The 26,119-nt window shown below is 50.4% G+C and overlaps 1 protein-coding gene across 1 annotated transcript; it reads right to left on the bottom strand.

Annotated features, from left to right (window-relative positions):
* Positions 1-9,295: 9,295 nt before the first annotated feature.
* Positions 9,296-22,040, bottom strand: LOC132250992 (verrucotoxin subunit beta-like). The gene is made up of 3 exons (XM_059729396.1): positions 21,830-22,040; positions 20,052-20,184; positions 9,296-12,749 (listed from the first exon to the last, which is right to left on the bottom strand). Exons 2-3 carry the CDS (start codon positions 20,149-20,151, stop codon positions 9,877-9,879), a joined length of 2,973 nt encoding a protein of 990 aa, XP_059585379.1. The 5' UTR covers positions 20,152-20,184; positions 21,830-22,040; the 3' UTR covers positions 9,296-9,876.
* Between the last annotated feature and the right edge of the window lie 4,079 nt (positions 22,041-26,119).

The raw sequence follows: 26,119 nt of genomic DNA, 5'->3' as shown, positions 1-26,119 counted from the left end.
TTATATTTCTGTTTTCTGTCTTGCAGCCTGTAGTTGCATTGCCTTGTAGGATCTGGTCCTACTGGTTGTCTGGGGCAAGCGTGATCACCAAGAAGCTGATGCTTCAGATGTTCCTCTTCCTCAGAAGAGGGGATTGGTTTCCTTTTTTTTTTTTTTTTTTGAAACTGGGTGATAAATGCAGAGTGGCAGAGTTCAGTACACTGGAGCTGCGCAGGTTGTCTGTGGGTGAAGAGGACTAAGGTTGGCTAGGCAGGAGGAGCCACCCCAGGAGCAAGATTGGCTCCATGCCCTAGACATGCAGAAGAACAGAGGAGAAGATTTGGCTCTGGGGCCACCCCAGTGCCTTAACATTACAGGGTTTGTCACAAGTCCCACTGGTGGCTGGGGCACAGAGCCTGGAATTCACTTCCTCTCGCTGCCCTCAGATCTGGTGCACAGGAGCACAGGATTGATCCCACTGATTTTCCAGAGCCAGCACTCAGTGTGCAGACAGTACAGGGGCAGACACATCCCTTACTGCCAAACCAGCTTCCATTCAGCTGCTGCCGACCCCATGTACCAAGGACTCCACGACACCGTCCTCACTTCCCATGAAGTACTGAGATTTCCAGAAGGTCTTTGCCAAGAAGCAGGCCAGTTCCTTAACCCATGCCATGCCTTCCACTGTCCCACTGGCTTTTAGTCAAGACCCCGTGGCTCCCCTCAGGCTCATATAGTAATTTTCTGAACCTGAATTCATGGTTCTAAGGTATGGCTGTCAACAGCAATCTCTTCAATGAGTTCAAGTTCAAATCCTACAAAAAGTAGAAACTGGGTCAGAGTCATATGGGAAAGTATAAGAGGATTACACGAGCATGGAATGAGGAAGCTGGCAGAGCCAAGGCACAATTTGAGATGTAGCTGGCAGGGGACATCAAAGGCAATACACAAGGATTCTACAAGTATGTCGGGAGGAGGACCAGAGAAGCCATGGGTCCCTTAGGCAATGCAGATGGTAAACTAGTTAACAAATGCTGCAGAGAAGGCTGAAGTCTTTTTTACTTCAGTCTTCACAAAGGAGGCAGCTGCCAGACAACTGAAGCAGAAGGAGACAAACAGCCCCAAGTAGCAGAAGGACAGGTTAGAGATTACTTAGAGAGGCTAGATGCTTTCACGTCAGCAGGGACAGATGGGATGCACCCAATGGTGTGGAAGGAGTTGGCTGAGATGATTTTGAAGCTATTGGCTATCCTCTTTGAGAACTTGTGGAGGTTTATTGTAGGAAAGCCCCCAGGTTTTTCTTTATTTTTTTTTACTTAAAAATACATCCTCTCCCCTTCCCCAAACATTTCTCACTCCTTCTTTGCCCCCTCTATCCTTTATAAGTAGTTATAGGTAGGCATAGGAAAGCTAAGATAAGTACTTCTATGCCATTATTATAAGAAGCCCCTTTTTGTATTGTAAATAGTGTTCTGTTATTTTTGTATTGAGTTTTACTATTTTATATTGATATTCTATGATCTAGGTCTGTTCCTGTAAGTTAACCAAAGTAATGTCAAGCCTTCATCTTGTAATATTAAATTTCCATCTTGTCATATCAAGTCTACATTTTGTCCCCTGTTCCGGCTTACCCTATTGTAATTGCTTTGCAATTGTGACTTGTACCTACCCCTCCTATGTAAATTGGCTCCTGGATTAATGCCTGTGATTGAGACATAATGGTAGCAGGCCTAAAAATAGCTCCTGCTGAATGACTGGGCCATCAACTTAGTGATTGGAGCATTGCCTTGCATTGACTCTCCCTGAAACCACAGAGCTACTCCCAGGACCCAATATCTGAAAGATAAAGACCCCCAGGAAACCAGCAACATAAAAACAAAGAACAGAATAGAAACCAGCAACTCCACCATTGTATTCCAGCGGACAATGAGGACACCTGGAACTGCATGACCTCATATGAACAGGACTGACCCTTGCCTGGCATGTCCTGCCCATTGGGGCCACAGGTAGCCCACCCCTATAATAGGGGTGGTAGAATGTGACCTCCTTGGGATGCCCTCTCCATCTGGACCAGCACTACGCCATGCCTCCTATCCACCCAGAGGCCCTGCCATCAACCCCCCTCTGGACAAGACCTCACTGGAGAAGACTTCAACTGGCCATCGAGAATCAACTCATAGCCTGGATAGGTGGCTATTGTGGCAGAAGGCCACCTCTGTTTCTTCCCAAAAACTCTGCTCTGTGACAATTTGGTTAGAATGGGCCCTGCAGAGCATACACACCTTACTCTATCTCTTTAGGTAACCTGAGCTGGATACATTCCTGAGGGAGGGGGGAAGCACTCCAAGTTCTTGAAGTGAGTCAAGTACCCTCAAGGGCTACTAGGCTAGTGTTTCCTAGGGGACACTGTGCCACAATCAAGCATGTCCCTGGGTGGTGGCAGTTCACCCCAGGCTAGTGGGTGTGCTCCAGGAAGGGGGCCAGCCAGACATGAGATGCTCATAGGGAGGGACTTGGAGCCTGGAAGGTGGTTGGGCATAGCAAGGTGGGTGGCTCAGTGCAGGAGTACCCCCTACTGGCCCACCACACATGGTGGCTGTGGTGGGATCTGACAACCTGTTGCATTGAAGGCTTCATTTGGGGAAGGGAATAGAGTCACTGAAAACCCTTGAGAAAACAATCTCTAATTTGGCTTCAGGTCATCTGGACCGTGTAGATAGCTAGGATGGCTGACGAGTATGACGACCTGACAGTGGCCGACTTGAGAGAGCTGATGAAGGAGAGAGGCCTTCCAGTGAGGAAGGAGCAAAAGAGAGAAGACAGATTAAGATCCTGTGTACAATGTCCAGGCCACAAGATCACCTCCGTGCATCCATCCAGAACCCACCGGGGGCCCCAAGGGGCCATCCTCTGAGTGGGACTTCTGGAAATTCCAGCTGCAGCTAGAAGCTGAGAAGCAAGAGCGCAAGTTCAAGCATGAGCTAGAATTTAAAAGGATGAAGCTGGAGGCCCAGCACCTGTGGGAGGAGACACAGCACCAGCACTAGAAGGAACAGTGTGAGCATGAAGCTAGGGAGTCCCTGTACTAGTGTGAGCATAAACTCACAGTGCGCTGGTTGCAGACAAATGCTGAAACTGCAGGTGCCCAGCTGGCACCAGCTGCAACCCCCAGACTGAACACCCCAGTCTTCTCTTGCTACAAAGATGGGCATGATCCAGAAGTGTTCCTAAGCAACTTTGAAACTCAAGTGCACCGATGGAAGTTGCCAAAAGGAAGAGTTCAAGAAATACCTGACTGCTCTGGTCAAGGGCGACATGTCCGTTGTCCTGAATGGCCTGCCCTCAGAATCAGTGGATAACTACAATGCCTTTAGAGAGGCAGTGCATGTAAAGTTTAAATTTGGTCCAGATTACTTCTGAGAAAAATTCCGTAGTGTGAACCCCAAGGTGGGAAAGACCATGAATGAATTTGGGGCCTTGCTATGGGACTCATACCAGAAATAGAAGAAGGGAGATGAAGCTTCCACTGTTGAGGAGGTGGACAAGCTTATGGTGCTAGACCAATTCTATTACAAATGCCCAAGGGAGATTAAAACCCTTGTGAAGAACAGGGGCCATATAACAATCTGGGAAGCTAAAAAAATTTCAGACCAGCTGTTGCTAAATTGACAGGGAACCAAAAGCTTTCCTACTTTGGGAAGGAACAGAAGTGGTTGCACAAAGGGGGGAAAGGAAGGCCAGGCCCAAAAGGGGAAAGACAACCACCTCCTGCTGAGCACAAGGCAGCCCCAGGTTTGGACAAACCACCCAATTCAGAAAAGAGGGGGTGCTATAACTGCAGAGAGGCAGGCCACATCAGGCCCAACTGCCCAAAACTAAGCAACAAACCCGAGCCAGTCAGACATGCAACAGCAGTAAGCAGTAAGGAGGGAGACCCAAGCCACTCTGAGGGGCATACCTTTGCTACAGGATTACTAACCCAGAGGAGGTGATAGCTGCCCACCAGACTAATATAATGGTAAACAGGAGAACCCTTGTTGGGGAACTGGACACAGGGGCCAGTGTGTCATTAATCAATGCCAGCCTTGTTTCACTTGCAATATAGTCCTAGGGAGGACCCTTACCATTCAAGGAGTGAGGGCCTAGGCATTCAAGGTACAGGTAACCCATCTCCCAATTGAGTGGAGAGGCTGCAGGATGTGCACAGAACTAGGAGTGCTGGAAGGGGCTCCGGTTCCCATCCTGGTGGGACATGTTGTTTTGGAGCTAGAATACCTGCAAAGGGAGAAGGACCACCTCCTAGAGCCCTACCATGTTAATGTGGTCATAGAATCATAGACGTGGGGTTGGAAGGGACCTTGTAGATCTTCAGGTCTACCCCCCTGCCTGGGCAGGAGAGAAACTGGGCTCAAGGGACCCCAGCCATGTAGGCATCGAGCCACTTCTTAAAGACCCCCAGAGTAGGAGCCAGCACCACTTCCCTTGGAAGTTGGTTCCAGATCCTAGCCGCCCTGACTGTGAAGTAGTTCCTACGGATGTCTAATCTGAACCTACTCTCCAACAACTTGTGGAGAAGTTGTGGAGAACCTACTCTCCAACAACCGTTATTTCTTGTTATCCCGGGGGGCGCTGGGGGAAACAAAGTCTCCCCCAAACCCTTCTGGTCCCCCCTAGTGAGTTTATAGATGGTCACAAGGTCCCCCCTCAGCCTTCTCTTGTGAAGGCTGAACAGGTTCAGGTCCTGTAGCCTCTCATTGTAGGGTCTGCCCTGCTGTCCCCAGATCATGCAGGCGGCCCTCCTCTGGACCCTCTCAATGTTGTCCACATCCCTCTTGAAGTGCGGCGCCCAGAACTGGACACAGTGTTCCAGCTGTGGCCTGACCAGTGTCGCGTAGAGGGGGAGGATTACCTCCTTGGCCCTACTTGAGATGCATCTGTGGATGCACGATAGGGTCCGGTTGGCCCTGCCGACCGTGACCTCGCATTGTTGACCCATGTTCATCTTGGAGTCAATGATGACTCCAAGATCCCTTTCTGCCACCGTGCTCTAAAGAAGGGAGTTTCCCATCTTATAAGTGTGTTACCAGTTACTACTGCCCAAGCGCAGCACCCTGCACTTGTCTGTATTGAAACACATCCTGTTTTTGTTAGCTCACCCTTGCAACCTATAGAGGTCTTTCTGCAGTCTTTCGCTCCCTGCTAATGTGCCCACCTCACCCCAGATTTTGGTATCATCAGCGAATTTGAACAGGTTGCTTTTCACCCCATCGTCCAAATCGCTGAAAAAGAAATTGAACAGCGCGGGCCCAAGGACCGAGCCCTGGGGGACTCCACTGCCCACTTCCCCCCAGGTCGAATATGACCCATCCACCACCACCCTCTGAATACGACCCTTCAGCCAATTATCAATCCATCTGACCATCCATGGTGACTTGTCCACAAAGCAGAAAGGCTCAGACAGGAGGAGTAGAAACTTTCCAGGGCCTGGTCCCCAACTGGCTAGTGGGGCAGAGGGGGAGAAGGGAGAGACTCGGACTCCCTCTGACTGCAACCAGCCCCCAGCCACTGAGGAAACTAGCGACCTTGAGGTTGGATTAAGTGACAGCCCTAGGGAGGAGTCTGGTCAGTCAGTGGCAGATGAAACCAAGACTCTCAAGGAGAAGTTAGAGGACTTCCCTGAGGGTGCAGGTGCACTCCTTACAGGAGCACCAGACCTCCCCGCTGATGGCTTAGCCTGGCAGGAGGAGTTCAAGCAGGGGGTTCTAGAGGACCCCGGCTTGGAGGAACTCTGGCAGATGGCTCAGGAGCAAGAGACAGAGTTCACCCCAGATAAGAGGAAACAGGTGATCTGGGATAAGGGAGTCCTCTATCGGTTGTGGGTACCAAAGAACCATACCGAGACCTGGGAACCCCATCGCCAGCTCATAGTACCTCGTAAGTTCAGACAGCATTTGCTTCCCATGGCTCACGATTTACCTTGTCCTGGTCACATGGGCAGGGAATGGACAGGTCAGCAGCTGCAGGTGAACTTTTATTGGCCCAGAATTGCCCAGAATGTGACCAACTACTGCAGATCTTGTGAGATGTGCCAGCAGACGGGCAAAAGTGGGGACAAGGGAAAGGCTCCCCTACAGCCCCTCCCTATCATTGATCAACCCTTCCAAAGAGTGGGTATAGACATTGTGGGCCTCTGAGGCATAAGACTCACAGAGGGAGGAAGTACATCCTGACTCTAGTGGATTTCACAACTCAGTACCTGCAGGCAATTGCCTTGACCTCCTCCAAGGCACCTGTAGTTGCTGACGCCCTAGCCAAGATCTTCTTTCAGCTGGCTTTTCCCTCTGAGATCCTCATGGAAAGAGATGGGAACTTCCTGGTGGAGGTGATGAAGTGGCTGTGGGAGTGCTGTGGGGTGAAACCTCAAGACCACAGCCTATCACCCTCAGACAAATGGGCTGGTAGGAAAGTTCAATGGGACCTTGAAAGGTATGCTAAAGGCCTATGTGGACTCCAACCCCAATGACTGGGATGAAAAACATTTGCATTTGCTTTTTGCCTACCAGGAGGTGCCCCAGGAGTCTATTGGATTCTTGTCATTCGAGTTGATGTTTGGAAGGGAGTTCAGGGTCCTCCTGATTTGGTAAGAGAAGAGTGGGAAGGCAAAATCTCTTCCACCAAGACCTCCATGGTAGAATATGTGCTCAGTTTTCATCAGAAGCTAACTGACATGATGAAGGTGGCACGAGACTCCCTGGCCCAGGCCCAGGAGAAGCAAAGTGCCTGGTATGATGAAAAGGCTCACTTACGTAACTTTGAACGAGGTGATAAGGTCATGGTTTTCCTGCCACTGAAGACAGACAAGCTGCAAGCAGCTTGAGAGGGTCCTCATATCATCCTGGACAGGCTGGATGATGTGACCTATGTAGTGACCAGGAGTGGGAAAAAGCCTAAGACAGTTCATGTGAACATGCTTAAACCATAATTTAATAGAAGTGATGTGGTATTCTGGATTTCCTCAGTGGCAGGGTCACCCGAGGATCCAGAGGAGCCGGTCATGCATGGTGACTGGGATGGAGAGGCAGAAATAGAGGAACTCTGTCTGCCGGACCATCTGCCCTCCCAGGACAAGGACAAGCTGCTTGCAACACTCAAAGACTTTGACACAGTGTTCTCCAACAAACCAGGTAAACCAAACCTGGCAGTACACTCTATACACACGGGCAGCCATCACCCTATCTGATCCAGACCTTACCTGGTTAATAAGAAGGTGAGAGATGACAGAGATGAGAGGGTTAGGGATAATCCGGCCTTCAATGAGTCCCTGGGCCAGCCTGGTGGTACTCGTCTGGAAGCAGTATGGGTCCATCCGGTTCTGTGTGGACTACTGGAAGCTGAATGCTATTACCACCCCTGACACATACCTTATGCCCAGGATGGACACTTTACTTGATAACCTGGGCCCGGCTAAGATCATCTCTACTCTCGATCTGTCCAAAGGATTCTGGCAAATGGCACTGGATCCAGATGCCATAGCCAAGTCTGCCTTCACCACACCTGTGGGACTATATGAGTTTACAGTTTTACCTTTTGATATGCGCAACTCTCCTGCATCTGTTCAAAGACTGATTAAGAACCTGTTAAAAGGATGCGAGCAGTTTGCCATGGCTTACATTGATGACATTGCCATCTTCAGTCAGGAATTTGAGTTACAACTGAGTCATCTGACCACCGTGTTAGGTAAGATCAAGCAAGCTGGTCTTACTGTGAAAGCCAAAAAGTGCCAGCGGGCACTATCTGAAGTGGTATATTTGGGACATGGTGTGGGTGGGGGTCATACTACTCCCTTGTGGGACAAGATTGAGGCCATTAGAGACTGGCAGCCCCCACAAACCCAGAAGCAAGTCAGAGCCCTCTTTGGCTTGGCTGGATATTACAGGTGGTTTGTCCCTGGATTTGGAGTAATGGCAGCTCCCCTATAAGAGCTGACCAAGAAGAGCAGCCCTGGTCTTGTGGGCTGGAAGCAGGGGTGCCAGGAAGCATTCAATACCCTAAAGGCTGCCCTGATCAAACAACCAATTCTGAAGGCACCGGTTCATGATAAACCCTTCTATGTAGCCACTGATGCCTCCGACTCAGGACTAGGAGCTGTACTCCTACAAGAGCACCGAAAGACACGACATCCCATGGTGTACTTAAGCCAGAAGTCAATACCTCAGGAGTGGAACCTGTCATCTATTGAGAAGGAGTTTTTGGCAATCGTCTGGGTGCTGAACAAGCTGAGGCCCTATTTGTGGGGGCAGCAGTTCACCGTCCTATCAGACCATGCTCCACTGCAATGGCTGCAGACAATGCAAAACACCAATGCCAAGCTTCAGTGATGGGCCTGACAGCTTCAACAGTTCAACTTCACCATTGAACACAGCAAAGGAAGCCAGACTGTGGTAGTGGATGCCCTATAGTGAAAGAACTCTGGGTAGTGGGTCGGATGGACTCAGGTCCACCTGAGAGAGCTCTGGTGTGGGAGCTCCTTAATGTGCATCAATGTACTATGTGTACCATTGTTATGACCAGCCTTGTGTGTTGTGTCTTCTCTCTTTAGGTGTGAAAGGTGACCCTTCCAAACAAAACATGCTCATACCCATAGCTCTGTAAAGCCATGTGTCCAAGCTTTTAAAGGAGTGGGGGAAGTGTGGCAGAAGGCCACCTCTGTTTCTCCCAAAAAACTCTGCTCTGTGACAATTTGGTTAGGATGGGCCCTGCAGAGGGTACACCCCTTACCCAATCTCTTTAGGTAACCTGAGCTGGATACATTCCTGAGGGAGGAAGGAAATCTGCTCCCTGTGCCTACGTGACTGGCATCACATACCTGGGTGAGGGGCTTGGGCTCCCTGTTGGGCCAGAGACTGCCAGTCTGCCCAGCAACCAGTGATGCATTTCAAATTGGCCCACAGGCTCATGCCAATCAGAGGTCCCCTCAGGCACCAGAGGGAGCACAGCCCACTGCTGGGGGAATTGAGTTTGCTGAGATCAGGCTCTTTAGATGGTACCAAGAAAACCCAGGATGGCAGGACTTTAACTGGAAGGAGATTTGAGAGGGCTGTAAGCCCTGCAGGTTAGGGCCAGGCCAGATTCTCAAGGGAGGGGGCCAGGAAGCCCTTTCTCCTGGAGCAGCCTAATACTATCACACTCTTCTCCAGGCTTTCCTACAATGTCTTCTGAAACACCATAAGCAAAAGCACAAATGAGAATGATACCAATTCTCCTTTGCCATCTCTGATCAGAATTCACAATTAAGAAAGGCCAAGGCGTGGCAAACTAACCATGGTCAATGAGTTTATTGATAAAAGTGTTGATTAATGGACTAGACAAAAAGATTGTGGTTCCAGGGTGGAGCAAGCCATTTTTTTTAGTACCTCAGACTTGCATGTTTCCATTCTCTTACCGGGTATGCAGGCCAAAAGCAGGGAAAACACCAGCACACTTACAGCATCCTCTTCAGCTTGTCTTGTGCCTGCTCCAGTAACAAGGCCATGAAACGCTTGTACTCTGGGATGTGTCCTGCAATTAGTAGAGAGGCTATAACAGCTGAAACTTCTAAGAAATGCACAGGTGCAGAGCACTCTGGGATCACGGACTGCAAACATACAACTTTGTGCGAGAGGGGGGAGGTTTTCAGAAGCGTATGAATATAAAATGTAAGAGTACAAATGAAGAATGCCTCAAATGAATAATCAAGGCAGTAAAGCTTTGGCTAGGAGCAGGGAAGTTGACTTGAAGAATGTGCATGTAGGGCATTGGCTAGCAGAAGCATCATCCATTGGGCTCTGATTGGGGCTGCAGCTGCACCCACTGCACTTGGGTTTCTCTCCAAGAAGGTGCTCTGTCAAGGGCGTGTGTTTAGGTCTTAAAGAACTGGAAATCTGAGAACAAAGTTTCCATGCTGTGAGTGTATACCCCCCAGGACTTCTCATTAAAAATGTGCACGTTCTTCTCATTATTGGCATTCTTGGCCAGCAGAGCTGAAGTATTGCACTTGAAGTAAGTCAAAGGGAAGTTGGCCTTGATGAAGTCTTCTACGAAAGGAGTTGTTTGGCCATCTGCACCCACTAGAAGGAGAAGCTTGTATTCCTCAGGGAAAGAATGAGAAATGTGAGCCAACACATAAGACTGAGCCAGCGTAGCCTCAGGTTGGGAGGCTCCGACTAAATAGATGAGAGCACTATTGCCCCCACTGAGGCCCAAGGCAGCCAGCACAGCTTGGATATGTTTTGCCATCTGGAACCTGTTCTCATCCTCAATCTCTGGGATGTCTACAAGCATCAGGGAGAAGGGGATTTTGAAGGCCTTGTTGTAGTGGATCTCATAGACATCAGACACCAGGGCTGGGCTCTCCGATCTGGGTTCCTCTGCTGCTTCCTGGGTCAGCTTGAATCTGAAGGTGTCTTCCCACTGCACCCCCAGGGCATAGTTGACCATGGCGTTGATAAGAGTGCCTTTCCTCAGCCCAGGAATGCCTACTAGCACCACAGCTTTGCTGGGGACTTGAGGGTTGGCTTTTCCCAGGCTGTACCTCCGGTACAGTGCATCTGGGGCCATCTTTGCCTTCTCTAAGGGGAGGGCATAAAGTGATGGATGTCCTTCTTCCACCAAGGTGCTCTTCTTGACCAATTCCTGTGTGAACTGCTTGGATTTGTCTGCCATTACTGTTGAAACACGAGTCTCCTCACTAGGGGCACTCTCTGCCCCGTCCATGCACACGGCAGTCACTTGGAATCGGTAAGGTGTCTGTGGGCTCAGGCCATTGACGTGACAGAACTGCGCTCTCCCTGTGCGACGTACCAGCCACTCGTCCTTCCCCTTGGGACCTCCGTCTCCAGCTTCCTTGTATTCTACCCTGTACTCCTTTATAATGGAGCCCTTGCCAATGATATCTGGGCTTTCCCAGGCAAGGGCAATGGTTGTCACACCCACAGCAATGGGCACAGGCATCCCTGGAGCACTAACGGGGCGTGTCTTGACCGTCCCCTTCATCTCTCTGGTCAAGCTCACACCTGGAGCACTCACTGACGCGTATCGGAACATATACTCGGTGTTTGGACGAAGCCCTGTTAACGTGAACATCTCTTGTTTGCTTTCTGTTTCCACAACCACCCACTTCTCCTCCGTTTCCTTCTTCTCCCCCTTTTCCTCCTCCTCCTTTTTCATCTTGTACTCTACTCGATAGCCGGTTATCCAAGCTTCTCCGAAGGCTGCTGGCTTGAAGTTGAGCTGTATGCGGTCATGCTTGATTTCACCAATCAGGAGAGGAAGAGGTTTTAAGGGAGGCTCAAAAGAAGGGCTGACCTCAATGCCTTTCTCATACAGATGGATGGTGACACCTGGATGCTCCTCATCATAAGCAGAGGTCACAGTATACCCAATCTTTCCGGATGTATTGGCTGTGGCAAAGTCCAGGAAGGAGGTGGCATAATTCCGTGCTTTTGTGTAAATATCTTTCTGCTGAAACCACAGCTTGGATGTGCCTTGCCCACTGACAGAACCGGCCAGGGCTGCGTCGTCCGGTTTCTTCATATGTTTGTTCTGAAGCCAGAGCTTTAAATTATCTAAGTATGGCTCCTTATTCCATAAGGAGGTGAACGTAAAGGAGAGGACAAAGTCCAACTTGCGATCCAGGACAACACGCTGCAGCTGACTCTGAGAGGGCGTAAGTTTGATATCGCTGCGGTCCGTGAGGAAGGAGTTCACATAATTCATCTCTTGCTCCTTCATATCCAGGAATGCATTGAGTTGCTGTGTATTGAAAGGGGACTGCTGTATGCCGACTACAATGTCCACCAGGGCCTGCTCCTCTTTCCCCCCTGCACGGATGGAGGGCAAGATTCGTGCCAGCTCTTTCTGGAAAATCTGTCTGTGCTGCTTGCACATGGTTTTGAATTGCTGCAGTTTTGTCTTGATCTCAGGGAAGGTCGTGGCAATCCGGTTGTTCATCAGGTCATTGCAGCGCATGTCTACTTCTGCCAGCTGCTCCAGGGCATCTTGGGCATCAAAGATCAGTTGAAGACTGATTTCACGGAGCAGCCGAGCAGCTTTGGAGTCCAGCTTGGTCAGCGGGTACAGCCAAACTCTCACGGGCACAGCTTTCTCCCCATTTTCACCCAGCAGCTTGGGGAGCGTGGCATAAATTTTCATGGCATCCTCATAAGTCACCGGATTGCTCTCAAGAGCAAAATCACCATGAAACTTGCAGCTGAATTGGTCAGCCCGGGCTTTCTCTTTGTCATCCATTTTGAGGGACCCTTTCCCTTCTATGGAGACCAGTGGTATCTTTTTGATCATAACCTGGAGCTCTCCCTGTATCTCCTGGATGTCCTCAGATGAAGACACTTGCTTGTCAAACACAAAGAAGGCCTGAGCCCCGTACAGCACAGCGGTGACCACGTGGGTGGCTGTGCCTTGGTCAAACACTGTACGGTAGGAGACGTTCTCTGGTCCTAAGTGGCTCATGCTCAGTTGCTCGTACCGAGTCGTAGTTGAGTACTGAAGTGTTGTCCTGGCCTGCTGCTTGGATTTCTTGGTGTCCTTAAAGTATTTTGCAGAGCCACCAACTTCCACCAGCCCCCCAATGAAACTGGCCTTCAGTTCAGCTGAGACGCCTAGGGCTGAGGCTTTGTCCTCAATGGTGTCAGACGCAATGATCTCAAAATCTGTCTTGGGCTGTGGCCTCACATTTAAATCCTTTTTCAATTCTTCCGGACGCCACAATGTGACCCCTGGAAGAGAAGACACAAGCACAGGTCCTGTGAGTGACAGGCACAGGCTCTTTCCACCAAACGATAGCGAGGGAAGGAGATGAAGGAAATCTGCTAGGAATAGACTACCTCAACTCTGTCCCCCAGTGGCCATTTTTGCCTCTGCTTTCTTATAGGATTTTGGAAAAGGCAGGTTTGGGTGAGTTGTTGGTTTTTCCCTCTCTTTCCTTTCTAAGAAGCAGTTCTTTGCTCTCTCTGGTTACACAGAGGCATGAGCAGATGTAGGGATTTGAAAAGGCCAGTGCAGCTGGTGTGGTGCTTCATCACATATAACCCGGTGCATATTTTTCTCCCGTTAAAAAGAAACTAGAAGCGTGGATAATAAGCTCATGGACCACGGCCATATTATTTACTTTAAAATCAGAGTAAAACAAAAATAAATAACTTAGATGTGCACTCATATGCTATATGATGCATTACAGATAGAAACATCATAACTTGGCAAATACAATCAAGGCATGTTGTTTCCCTTGTCCTGCCATGAACATTAAATGGATGTCTCTTTCAGATTCATGGAGCTAACTCCAGCCTTGCTGAGCATCTTGATAGAGCATCCAGTGCTCCCTGAAAGCTCTTTCCACACTCGTTAGCATGTTTTTTAACTAGACTTCAAAACAGTCTGCAGGGCTGTGAAATAGGAGCTACGTGACCAGGGGTAGCCAACAGACAGCAGAAATGCAGCAGAAAGGCTAGCCTGAGCAGCTGAACATCAGAGGCAATTAACTCCCTCAGCACTATCTGACTAGAAACGCTGCTGCCATGCCAGGGAGCTGGTATTATGCTTGGGGTGGCACAGGGATCAAAGTGGGGTATGTGAGTGCACCCCCTGCATCCACCCCCGGATGAGGAAGTCTCCCAGAGGACAAGTGCTGTGGGTGAGGGCAATTCTGCAATGGGGCAGCCCCAGGAGAAAGTCACTGCAGGCAGAGTCATAAGGTGCTGGGGCAGAGCACTGGTGCCAGGGCATGGGCTGCTCAGGGCTGTCTCTTGTAGCTGTCGGCTGTGCCCAGGCTTTGGAAGTTGGGCCACCCCAGTGGTGTTGGAAGCCCAATGACTTGTGCCTCCCCTCCCCTCATCCTGCCCAAACCTGTATTCCCTTGTGCCAGTCATTTTCTGAGCATGGCATTGCTGAGCCCATTGGCCCTTCCAGGCTATAGCTCCCTTTGGTTTGCACCTGGAGCACTGTGCGCTGAGCTGGCATTGAAGACATGCATGGCAACTCCCTGTGACAGTCTTTCCCTCCCAGGAAGGGTGTAAATGGGCAAGAGAAAAGGCCAGCTGTTGGTTCCTTGCCAAAATCGGCCCAGTGTTTCATTTCTTGCTGCCCATCTCAGGAACATTGCTGTGCTCAGATCTCACTTCTCTTGCCACAGAGTGGTCAATGGTGTAGATCAGAGGAGGCCTTAAGCTGCCTCATGATAGGACAGCATTGAGCTGTTTGTATCTGCTTGCCTCATAGATTCATAAATTGCGAGGCTGGAAGGGACCTCGGGATATCATTGGGTCCAGCCCCAGCACCAGGCAGGAAAGAAAACTGGGGGTCAGGTGATCCCAGCAAGGTGACTGTCCAGTCTTCTCTTGAAGATTTACAGGGTAGGTGATTGCACCATCTCTGGAGGGAGCTTATTGCACAGTCTGGACACCCTCACTGTGAAGAAGTTTTTACTAATGTTGAGCCGGAAACAGTCTTCCAGGAGTTTGTGGCCATTGCTCCTGGTTTTCCCCAAGGGTTCAATGGTGAACAGTTGTTCACCAAACCATTGATGTATGCCTCTGATGTAGTGGTAAGCTGCTACCAGGTCCCCTCTCAGCCTTCTCTTTTTCAGGCTGAAGAGTCCCAGGTGCTTGGTGAGAGCCTATTGCAAGGTGTGTAACCATTGCAGAGAACTCCAGAAATATACATGGGACAAAGGAGGTAATGGTTCCAGGTCACCACAGGTGCATTAGGTGTTTTACCAGTAGACACAGCTCATTTCAGACAAAATAAAGCTTAGCATTGGGAGAAGAACAGGCCTGTGACTATGAACCAGAGCAGCACCTATTAGGGACACCTCCTCGCCCACATCCCTCTTATGCTAGTCCCTCGCTTGCGTACTCTGTATTTCCCTGATGGCTTTGTCATTTTTAATATGCCCCTTAGCATACACTAATAAAGTATTTTGACATTTTAGCCAAGCCACAGAGGATAGAAACCAGGTCCACCTGAAGGTGTCTGCTCTTCAGTCTTGAACTATGTTTCTTACTGAATTCCCCACTCAGAAGTGAACGTGGTTAGTGCTCGTTAACACCCAAGTTTGAAACCAAGGTCAGAAGGTCCGTTCCCTAGTGGGCTGGCCACCTGAGTGAGGGTGCTTTAACATTTAGGACTTAGAAGTGTTAAGTCTGATTGAATTTCAAATGTTGAGAAGATTGTTTTGCTCTGAGAGAAAGGTGCATTGGTTTAAATGTCATCAGAGTTCATGGTGGCTCAATAAAGACACTGGATTTATGGCACATTATAACCTGCCTCCCATCAGATAACCCAAGGTTACCTGTCTGCATTTTACCAGCTACATTCTTCTATCACCAGTTCAACATTTCCCCTTTCCTCACCTCCCACCTGTCTCACACCTATTGGCTGTGTCTACACGTGCATTTAAGCGTGCCTAAATTTAATGAACATTAGCTTACTGTGAATTAAGTGGGTTTAGGCAGGCATCTACAAATGCAGGTGTTAAAGCATATTAACACCAAAGTTAGTCTCAAGTCAGTCCACACACACAGAGCGTTAATGAGCTTTAATGCATCTACACATACATTAATGCACTTTAACTATGTGTTCCTGTTTGTTACCTGCATTTGCAGGTATTAAATTTAGGCATGAATACCTATATTTGCCATTTTAATGCACATGAAGTTTACACATGTGCAGCTGCACACTCTCAATGCGCATAAATGTAGGCTAATGAACATTAAAGCATCATGTGTAGACATGTCCATTGTCTCCATCCCTCTGATCCTCTCTGCCGTACATTTGCATTTTCATAGACCTGCATTTTGCATATTGACTTTTATTCTACCCAGGTGAGCACACACTTCACTGGCAGACTCTCTCTGACAACACAGACAAAGACAACTGCCAGACTACAGGGTTCATCAGAATTTTTCTTGATTCCTTCTAGGCTCTTCATTCCATCGGTGTTAACAATCCTCTTTCTTTGAAAATGGTCTTTCATGGTCTCTGAGGTATTATGATCCCAGCACTTGTTCCTGCCCAGGGCAGGGGGTCAGACTTGATGATCCGTTCATGTTCCTTCTGACCCTGGAAACTATGAAACTATGATTCCACTACTCCAACTATCCCTACTGCTGTCTGGTAGCTGCTCCTAGACATTTAGCTCCCATTTCACAGCCTTGCAGACTGCTTTTTGACTCTATATAAAAACACTAACTCAGGAGTGGAAGTATTTGCTCAGGTGAACATTAGTTCAGCTGTGAAGATCACCTTCAATGAAGCATTGGAGGCACCAAGGAGAGCTTGGTTTTGTTTTATGTTTTTGAAAGAGACATATGTTTTAACTCTCGCAGCTCCAGGACTAATAAAACAACATCATGGGATAATTTTTTCCTAGTTCATTGTGTCTTTTGATATAATAGATGAAATAGCAAATTAATTTACTAATAGTCACTGAAAAGCCACAGATGAGACAACCCTGAACAAACCAGCTTCAAGTTCTGTCAAAGTAGAAGCTTTGCCACAGACAGCGAGAAGATGTTTGGAAAAAGAAGAAGTGGAATAAGAAGAATCTGCAAGTCCGGGGGTGTTTATGGACACAGGGCTCTAGAAAAGAGGTTGATGTGGCGCCTATCTTCAAGAAAGGGAGGAAAGTGGATCCGGCAAACTACAGGCCCATCAGTCTGACCTCTATCCTGGGGAAGGTCTTAGAAAAGTTTATTAAAGAGGCCATTCTTAACAGACTGGCCAACGACAATATCCTGAGGGATAGCCAGCATGGGTTTGTTGTGGGTAGGTCATGCTTGACCAATCTCATTTCCTTTAATGAACAGGTGAATTATCACCTGGACAAGGGAGAGGAGATTGATGTCATATATCTTGACTTCAAAGAAGCCTTTGATCTGGTATCCCATGATCACCTCTTGGGCGGATGAGAACCTGATGGTGTTTAACACCAAAAAATGAAAGGTTCTCCACATTGGGAGGGAAAGCCTGCAGCATTCTTAGAGGCTCGACAGTGCTATAGATTCATAGATTCATAGATTTCATAGACATTAGGGCTGGAAGGGACCTCGGAAGATCATCGAGTCCAGCCCCCTGCCCAAAGGGCAGGAAGTCAGCTGGGGTCATAGGATCCCAGCAAGATAAGCATCCAGTTTCCTCTTGAAGGTGTTCAAGGAAGGCGCTTGAACCACCTCTGATGGCAGGCTGTTCCAGACCTTGGGGGCTCGGACAGTAAAGAAATTCTTCCTTATGTCCAGCCTGAAACGATCTTGTAGTAGTTTGTGACCATTCGACCTCGTCATCCCTTGGGGCGCTCTGGTGAACAAACATTCCCCCAGATACTGGTGGTCACCCCTGATAAAATGTAGGTGGCCACCAACTCACCCCTGAGCCTGCGCTTTTCTAGGCTAAAGAGCCCCAGGGCTCTCAGCCTGTTATCGTAGGGTCTGCTTCCCTGACCTCTGATCATGCACGTGGCTCTCCTCTGGACACACTCAAGTTTCTCCACATCCTTTTTGAATTGTGGAGTCCAAAACTGGACGCAGTACTCTAGCTGTGGCCTTAACAAGCCTGAGTACAACGGGAGAATGACATCTTGGGATTTGCTTGTGAAACATCTATGGATGCAAGCCAGCGTTTTGGTCGCTTTACTATCTGCAGCATCCCATTGCAGGCTCATGTTCATCTTGTGGTCAGTCATGACCCCCAAGTCCCTTTCATCAGTAGTGCTAGCCAGCATAGGGCCAATGTGGTCCCCATTTTCAAGAAGGGGAGGAAGGAGGACCCGGGCAACTATAGGCCAGTCAGTCTCACCTCCATCCTTGGCAAAATCTTTGAAAAAATTATCAAGGCTCACATTTGCGAGAGCCCAGCAGGACAAATTATGCTGAGGGGAAACCAGCACGGGTTCGTGGAGGGCAGATCGTGCCTGACCAATCTAGTCTCTTTTTATGACCGGGTTACAAAACACCTGGACACAGGAGTAGGGCTGGATGTCGTATACTTAGACTTCAGGAAGGCCTTCGATACGGTATCCCACCGCATACTGGTGAACAAGTTAAGAGGCTGTGACTTGGATAACTACACGGTCCAGTGGGTGGCGAATTGGCTGGAGGGTCGCACCCAGACAGTCGTGGTGGATGGGTCGGTTTCGACCTGGAAGGTTGTGGGCAGTGGGGTCCCGCAGGGCTCGGTCCTTGGACCAATACTCTTTAATGTCTTCATCAGTGACTTGGACGAGGGAGTGAAATGTACTCTGTCCAAGTTTGCGGATGACACAAAGCTATGGGGAGAAGTGGACATGCTGGAGGGCAGGGAACAGCTGCAGGCAGACCTGGATAGGTTGCACAAGTGGGCAGAAAACAACAGGATGCAGTTCAACAAGGAGAAATGCAAAGTGCTGCACCTAGGGAGGAAAAATGTCCAGCACACCTACAGCCTAGGGAATGACCTGCTGGGTGGCACGGAACTGGAAAGGGACGTTGGAGTCCTAGTGGACTCCAAGATGAACATGAGCCGGCAGTGTGACGAAGCCATCAAAAAAGCCAATCGCACTTTATCGTGCATCAGCAGATGCATGACGAATAGGTCCAAGGAGGTGATACTTCCCCTCTATCGGGCGCTGGTCAGACCGCAGTTGGAGTACTGCGTGCAATTCTGGGTGTCGCAATTCAAGAGGCATGCGGATAACCTGGAGAGGGTCCAGAGAAGGGCCACTCGTATGGTTAAGGGACTGCAGACCAAGCCCTATGAGGAGAGACTAGAGAAACTGGACCTTTTCAGCCTCCGCAAGAGAAGGTTGAGAGGCGACCTTGTGGCTGCCTATAAGTTCAGCACGGGGGCACAGAAGGGAATTGGTGAGTATTTATTCACCAAGGCGCCCCCAGGGGTTACAAGAAACAATGGCCACAAGCTAGCAGAGAGCAGATTTAGATTGGACATTAGGAAGAACTTCTTCACAGTTCGAGTGGCCAAGGTCTGGAACGGGCTCCCAAGGGAGGTGGTGCTCTCCCCTACCCTGGGGGTCTTCAAGAGGAGGTTGGATAGGCATCTAGCTGGGGTCATCTAGACCCAGCACTCTTTCCTGCCTATGCAGGGGGTCGGACTCGATGATCTATTGAGGTCCCTTCCGACCCTAGCATCTATGAATCATCTATGAATCTATGACCCCTGCTGACTTCCTGCCCCTCGGGCAGGGGGCTGCACTCGATGAGCTACTGCGGTCCCTTCCCGCCCAAATGTCTATGAAATCTGTGAAAGCTGTGAGAAATACCCAACAGCAAAAACTCAGTAATGGAAATAAGCTCCAAACAGTCGTAGCAAGAGTCATGGTAGAAAGAATGGAGATGCAAGGAACAAAAGGCATAAACCAGGTTGGAAACAAAGGGTGGTTTGAGTGCTGGACAAGTAAACTGCATCCCTGAATGTCCCAGCATGATCCTGCACAGTCTGAGCAACAGGAATGTCCAGTGTGGGCTTCACCAATGTGGCTGAAAAGGTCCACCTTGCAACACTGAGGTCCCCTTGTGCGAAACCCCGGTGCTTGCCCGACCTGGCCTCAGCCTGCCAACCCCTTCATCTGCTCAAGTCCAAATTTGCTCTGCTGTAACAATCGTAGATGGGAAGTGGACTGCGAGGCCCAAGGCAAGACACCAGCTGCTCCTTATGCCCCATCCCAGTGCTGACTAGCTCTGACTCCTCCCTGCTCCTGCCACAGTCCAGAGGCTTTGCCCAAGTGCCTGCCACAGAATCAGGCCTTTCCTGGATAGCTGTGATGCACTGAGACCCCCAGCAACTTGTGTGCAGAGTGGAGGCTGCCCCTGCCTGGCTGAGCCATGTGCAGAGGGGCCCTTCGGCTGTGCTCCCCCTCTCCTGCGGTAAGCGGGAAGGGGCAGATGCCCTGGGGCTGCAGCCAGAAGACTCCAGCCAGGCTCTGCAGCTGCTTCCCTGCTCTTTGCTCCATATTTCCGTCCTGGGAGGTCCCCACCCAGCATGCCCATCTTCACCCCTCCTTGGAACTCGCTACAGACTCAAGTGATGCGTACCTGGGACAAGGAGGTCGCTGCGGCAGTCGTACAGCATCCCCACCTGGAAGGGCCGGCCCAGAGCTGGCATCTCCACCACGGCCTCATCGGTGACCCCCATGGCGCTGTGCCCAGGTGATCTCCTCCCTCTCACCTGTGGGAAGGAATAGGGATGAAGGCAAAGCCACTATGCAGCCCCTTTGGCACCAGAGCACTGACTTTGCAGCAAAGCCAGGCCTGGCTGGTTCCTGGGATTGCTCCAGCATCATCACATCAGCCAGTGCAAGCGCACAGCTCCAGAGGCTGCATTGCAACTTGCCCACCTTAAGCAAGGTATGTCAGGGCAAAGGGGGAGCTCCATGAAATATCTATGGTGGATCCTGAACCCAGGCCTGGTCACTGCCTCGGCAAAGGCAATCAGACCATCTTTTGCAAAAGGCTGATGAGTCTGCTGGAGCCCAGCTGCGGCTCCAGGCTTCTCCTTTTGCAGAAGTCTTAGCTTGGCATTGGGAAGGAAAGAGAAAAGCTCCGTGGTCTGAATGAAAGTTCAGGGGGAACTTCTGAGGTGCTCAAGGAAGGATTTGAGGCTTTTTGGTAGCATGAGCAAAACTTCATGAAGCTGTGAGGGACACCCCAGCTAGCAGAGCTGACTTCTGAGACAGCCCCTGACATCTGGCAGTTCAGATCCAGGCAGGGGCAGGTATGACATGTTCAGCAAACAGCTGAGGCCATGGTCAAACCTGGAAAGTGCCTGGGGAAAGGCCTGGGGCTTGGGCAGCTGCAGTGCCTGGACTAGCAGAGGGAGCAGAAGCTGTAGCTCTGTATTGTAGCCTGCTGGATGCCCGGCCCTGGGGCACAGGTAGCTCTGCCCCCATGTGCGAACTTTTCCTGTGAAGCTGGCCTTGGCCTCTTCTGGCACAGCAGGCGCAACAAGCCCCAGCACAGCCTGGCCCCAGCACTGCCCCATGCCAGGGGCACTCAGGACTCCCAGCAGCACTTGCTCTGCAGCACGGCAACTGCCCAGAGTGGGTGGAGAGAGGCCAGAAGGAGAGGATACCTCTACAACCACCAAGAGATGGGTGACCCTGCGATACCAGCGGCCAGGCTGCATCTCCCAGCCCAGGACCCCAGAGCCCAGGAGCCCGCTCTGCACAGGGAGGTGGATAGAAGGGTCTGGTGGCACCAGGGGGCACAGACTGCCTATTGCACCCACAAGGCTCCCCTGTGCAGCCCCACACCCCACACACCTACCCCAGGGCACTAGCACCCCCACCCAGGCTCCTCTAGAGAGCAGCCCCAAGCTGTGTCCCCACCCAGCACCAAGAAAGTCACCCCTCCCCCCCCCAAGACTGACTGCTGATGAGACTGAGGGAAGGGAAGGGACCTAGGACCTGTCCCGGGCACCCCAGCGAGTCACTGGGGCAGGTGCTGGCCCTTAATGATTTGCTCCTTCATGCTTCCAACTCGGCAGAGAGGAGCAGGGCATTTTATCTGCCCAGAGCCCTGTCCTGGCATGCAAGCAACTGCGTTGCTGAGGAGAAGCCCGAGACCCTCAGTTTTCCTGTTTGGAAACTGTAGCTTCCAGCCCTTCTGCTCTCAGGGCTAAGCCACGAGGGCTGCCTGCCAGCACAGACCAGAACCAGCGAACCACAAGCTCATGATTTCTCTAAAAAAATCTTGCTTTTTAGCTCTTATCACTGCTCTGCACAGCAATTTGGGACAACTTCCAGGGACAGGACTCAGTCCCACAGATTCTCCCATGGAGCGTTACAGCAGATTTCCACCCTCCTCCTCCTCACCTGCCTCCACACACTTGGGTGCAGTCAGAGCCGGTCAGAAATCAAGGGCTGCTTCTTTTCTTTCAGCCTGCAGATTGCTCCAACTTGGATACTGTCCCCTCAGCCAGAAGTTTTCCAAGTGCTCTGAAATCTGTGTCAATGCAAAACAGAAACTAAACTCTGAGCAGCTGTCAGGAGGGAGCTGGGGCACTGGGCACTGAGCAGCATTTACAGGAAATCAGGGAGTTTTATGAGAAGTGCTTTTTCAGCATAGCAAACATTGCTCCACACAGGAGAATGAACAGGGAAGCTTCACACAGACAGATGCACCCACACATCCCTGTAGCCTCCTCGCTGGTCCCTCAGTCCAGGCCTAATCCTTTATTCAAAGAATCTCTCTTTTGAGAGGTCTTTAGCGCAGGCCAGAACATCATGGATCTCACTATTATTGGTGGGCAATTCCCATTTTCATTTAATAAAGTATTAAATATAACTGATTTGTTGACTCAGGGCTGGCAGGGACCTTAGGGTCATCTAGTCCAGCTCTGTGTACGAATGCAGCATGCTGCTTGCTCCTAAACCAGCCTTGTGCAAGGCTTCTCCAGCCCCATCTTGGAAACCTCCAGTGCAGGACATGCCCCCCCCGGCCCTGGGCAGTTAATGCCAATGACTGAGTTTGGTTCTAGGACAGGGGCTGGGTACAACCCCCACCGAATGCCATGGTGATGAAGCACTTCACACGCCAGCCCCGTGCAGGTCCCAGTGACGAGCTGCCCCCGACACCTCCCTGGGTCTCTCCTTTCAGGAAAGGACTGGGGTTGGACCAGCTCTCCAGCCCCACCTCTGTCTCCTATCCCCCCAGGTGATGCGTAGTCAGACGCAGCACTGCTCTCCTCATTCTCTCCTCCGACCAGGCGGCCTCATGCCTGGCTCCCAACCCTAGCTCACTTTGTGCGCACAGCTCTTGTAACAAGAGTCACTGCACAGTCACATGGATGAATGGCTATTTTGTGACGCTGACTGTGCTGTAGCCCATGACTACTGCGCAGTAGCATCACGCAGCATGAAGTGAGATGCACTGCTACTGCACAGTAGTCTCTGGCTACGGCACAATGTCTCTGTTACTAAATATACTGTTCTCCAGGACTGCTGGGGCTAGGGTTTGAGGTTCAGATGTAACCAGTTATTGTAGGTTGAGACTTCAAGCTATTGTCAGGGAGCAAGAGAATTTCTCTTAGCAGTGAATGCATCTACACATTCATTAATGCACCGTAGTTACTGCATATTAAGTTTAGTACTCATACAATCAAGTACTAAATCAATGCCCAGTAACAGGTGCTACTGCACAGTAGCATCAGTGCATGGCTTTTTGGTGATGCTAACTGCACAGTAGCCTAATACTGCTGCACAGCACCGTATTAGCACGGTTTTTGCTCTGCATGTTACTGTGCAGTAGAATTAGGCTATTGCTCAGCTAGCATCTCATGTCAACACACCCAATATGAGAGAGTTTAGAAGGGAGGAAAGATAATGTGAAGACATGTGAAGGGAGGAAATAAAAAAGGAAAAGTTTCAAGGTGAAATTTCAACCTGTTAGGACCAAAGCTACACACAATCAAACGTGAGCCCTTCTCTCTGAAACTTTCCCATTTGCCTTCCTCCTTTTTATTTGGCCTGTGCGAAGCGGCTAGTATTTGCTTCGGATTCAGATTCAGCCAATTCAGGGGACAGGGACTCGATTCGGTGATTTGAATCACTGTCCCAGTTCAATTTGGCTGAATCTGATTCAGAGATTTGGCAGCAGCTGAGTCTGCAAATCAGCCAGGTCCATCCCCTGCCCCTTTCTCAGCCCGGCAATGGCTGCCCCAGGTCCCAGCACTTGTTAATAAAAAAACCCTGGCGCTCACCAGGTGCTGCTGGGTTGGTGGCGATCCCCACTGCCTCCCACTGCCCCATGCTGTGTGGGGGGCTCTGCACAAACCCCCCGACTCCTCCCTCGCTCCCCCAGCCCTCCCACGGGTGCCCCACCTGGGCCAGCTCTGGCCCTTTAAGAAAAAAATGAACCAAAAGAACCCAGTGACTTACTGCTCTGGCCAGCAGTGGGTGATCCCCACTGCCCCCCATTGCCCCATGCCATGTGGGGGGCTCTGCACAAGCCTCCCAAGCCCCAAGGGTTGATTCCACCGACTGAATTTGGTTTAGGACATGGCCTGGATACCACCCCACTGAATGCCATGCCGGTGAAACACTTCACAAGCCACCCTGTGCAGGTCTCCTGACACCTCCCTGGGTCTCTCCTTCAGGAAAGGACTGGGGCTGGACCAGCTCCCCAGCCCCACGCCTGTCTCCCATCTGCCTAAGTGATGCGTCGCTGTGCTGGGTGAGGCAGGACGCTGCGCTGCTCTCCTCGTTCTCCCCTCTGAGCACGCGGCCTCGTGCCCGGCTCCCAACCCCAGCTCGCTTTCTATGCACCGCTCTCATAACACTGGGCCTTGGGAACCTGCCACACGTTACTTATATTATGCACTTCACTGGTTATTCACACAATAATTTTAGGCCAGCCACATGTGCAAAGTAATTATCCTACCATAAAAAATGGCTTTCCAGCTATAAAAAGAGCCAAGCAGCTACAAAGTCAGTGCTTGAAAAAGTGTAACAACTTTAGAGCTAGTTTCTGTCCAGCTTTCATTTGAACGCGTGGCAGGGCCCTTGATGACCTGGTGTGTTCTGGGCATCTCTGAGACCATCGCACTCATCTGACAGCTACCGAGTGTCAGGTCCTCCTGGGACTGATCCTTGTCTTGTTAAACGCCTGTTCCTCTCCAGCTCAGCTCACCTCTGACCTGGCTCTGGGCAAAATCTCTTCTCCTCTGGACTCTCCTGAGGTCAGCTTCTGGAGTGACGTCTGGGCACTGAGGCCTGTAAGGCAGTGACAGCAAGTGGGGCTGTTGCTCCATTGTCTGCAGAGAAGGAAGCGTTTCCCTTTCCTTTTAATCCAGCAACTTTCTTGCTTTACACAGTTGTGGCTGTGTGCTGGTGGGTGCGGGTTGGTGAGGGTCAGGGCTGTGGGGAGCAGAAGCTTTTAGCTACAAACCCTTTCAGCATGTTTAAACAGATAAACACTTCCCCTAACTTGCAAACAAAGCCTGGCCTTCACTCCCTGAAATAAATGTGCACATGTGAATCATGAGCCATGTGCTGCTCTGACTGTCTCCCTCCAATTCTAACACATCTATTTTGGGTTTCCATGTTCCCTCCCCTGCAAACACCCACCCTGCGTTCCTCTGTGGGGTCTTTCCCAGCTGTTTGGCAGCTGTCTGCTCCAGGGTCCCTCACCAAGGTCTCGCAGATCATTGTAGTATCCCAGGTGCTTTTCAACCTTGCTACAGTATCATCAGCCCAGCAACCCAGGATGGGGCCTGAGCAGTGACCACCTTCCTGTGGGGAGGTCCTTGGACACATGGCTTGGAGACACCTCCGTGTCAGCTGCTCCTCTTTGCCTGTTCAGTCCAACAAGGCCTCATCTGCATTTTTGCTTTGGCAGCACAGTGCCCTGCTCTGTGCACTCCAGGCTGATGCAGGAAGGCAAAATGCCAAAGCGATGCTGTATGTTAGGACACGGGTGCTGATCTTCTGACCCCAGGGGCTGGATGAGCGCAGTGGGGTCTGTCCATGTATAGTATGAACAAATACATTTGGAAAAAGACACACTGGGGTGGTGAACAACAAGGATTAAATTTGTGACAGGCTCCCTCTTGGTGCAGGTTTACTGGACAGTGAGAGGTGACTGCACCAGCCCTGAATTGCACTGAAGTGGTTACTAGTGCTTCACACTCACGGGGTCAGGGGTAGAAGTTACAGATACAAACAGATTTACTGCACAGACCAGAGGGAACATTAACAGAGGGAAAGGACGACAACACCGAAGGTTTAACATGTACAGACATGAAGAACGCAGCAGTACAGCTGATGCATTACAAATACCACAGCGGTGAATAAGAGACCGAAGTCACTCTGGGAACCACTGACCAAGAGGCCCGTGCAAGGCACGTGTGATCAGGAAGCAATTCTGGAAACTGGTGTTGGGCGACAAGGTCGGGGTCTTGCTCTCTGCACAGGATGAGTGACTGGCCTCAGTAACGCTCACAAGGTGAGCAAGCACCCCAAAACCCCACACACCTCCAGGAGCCATGCTGCTCTCCATGCACACTGCTCACACTCACACATACTACGTAGTACTGCTACCCAAACCAACACACACTTCCGCACATCCATCCTCACCTACACCCACGCTCCCTCACATCCATCCTC

The sequence above is a fragment of the Alligator mississippiensis genome, chromosome 5 (assembly GCF_030867095.1).
Source record: "Alligator mississippiensis isolate rAllMis1 chromosome 5, rAllMis1, whole genome shotgun sequence".
Lineage (NCBI taxonomy): Eukaryota > Metazoa > Chordata > Crocodylia > Alligatoridae > Alligator > Alligator mississippiensis.
Note: the sequence above shows the minus strand (reverse complement) of the source record. Positions and strands in the feature narration are given on the sequence as shown.

Coding starts and splice junctions, on each gene's coding strand:
- LOC132250992 (XM_059729396.1), bottom strand. CDS start 20,151: ATGGGGGTCACCGATGAGGCCGTGGTGGAGATGCCAGCTCTGGGCCGG. Junction 12,750..20,051: donor CAGCGACCTCCTTGTCCCAG/GTACGCATCACT, acceptor CTTCTCTTCCAG/GGGTCACATTGTGGCGTCCG.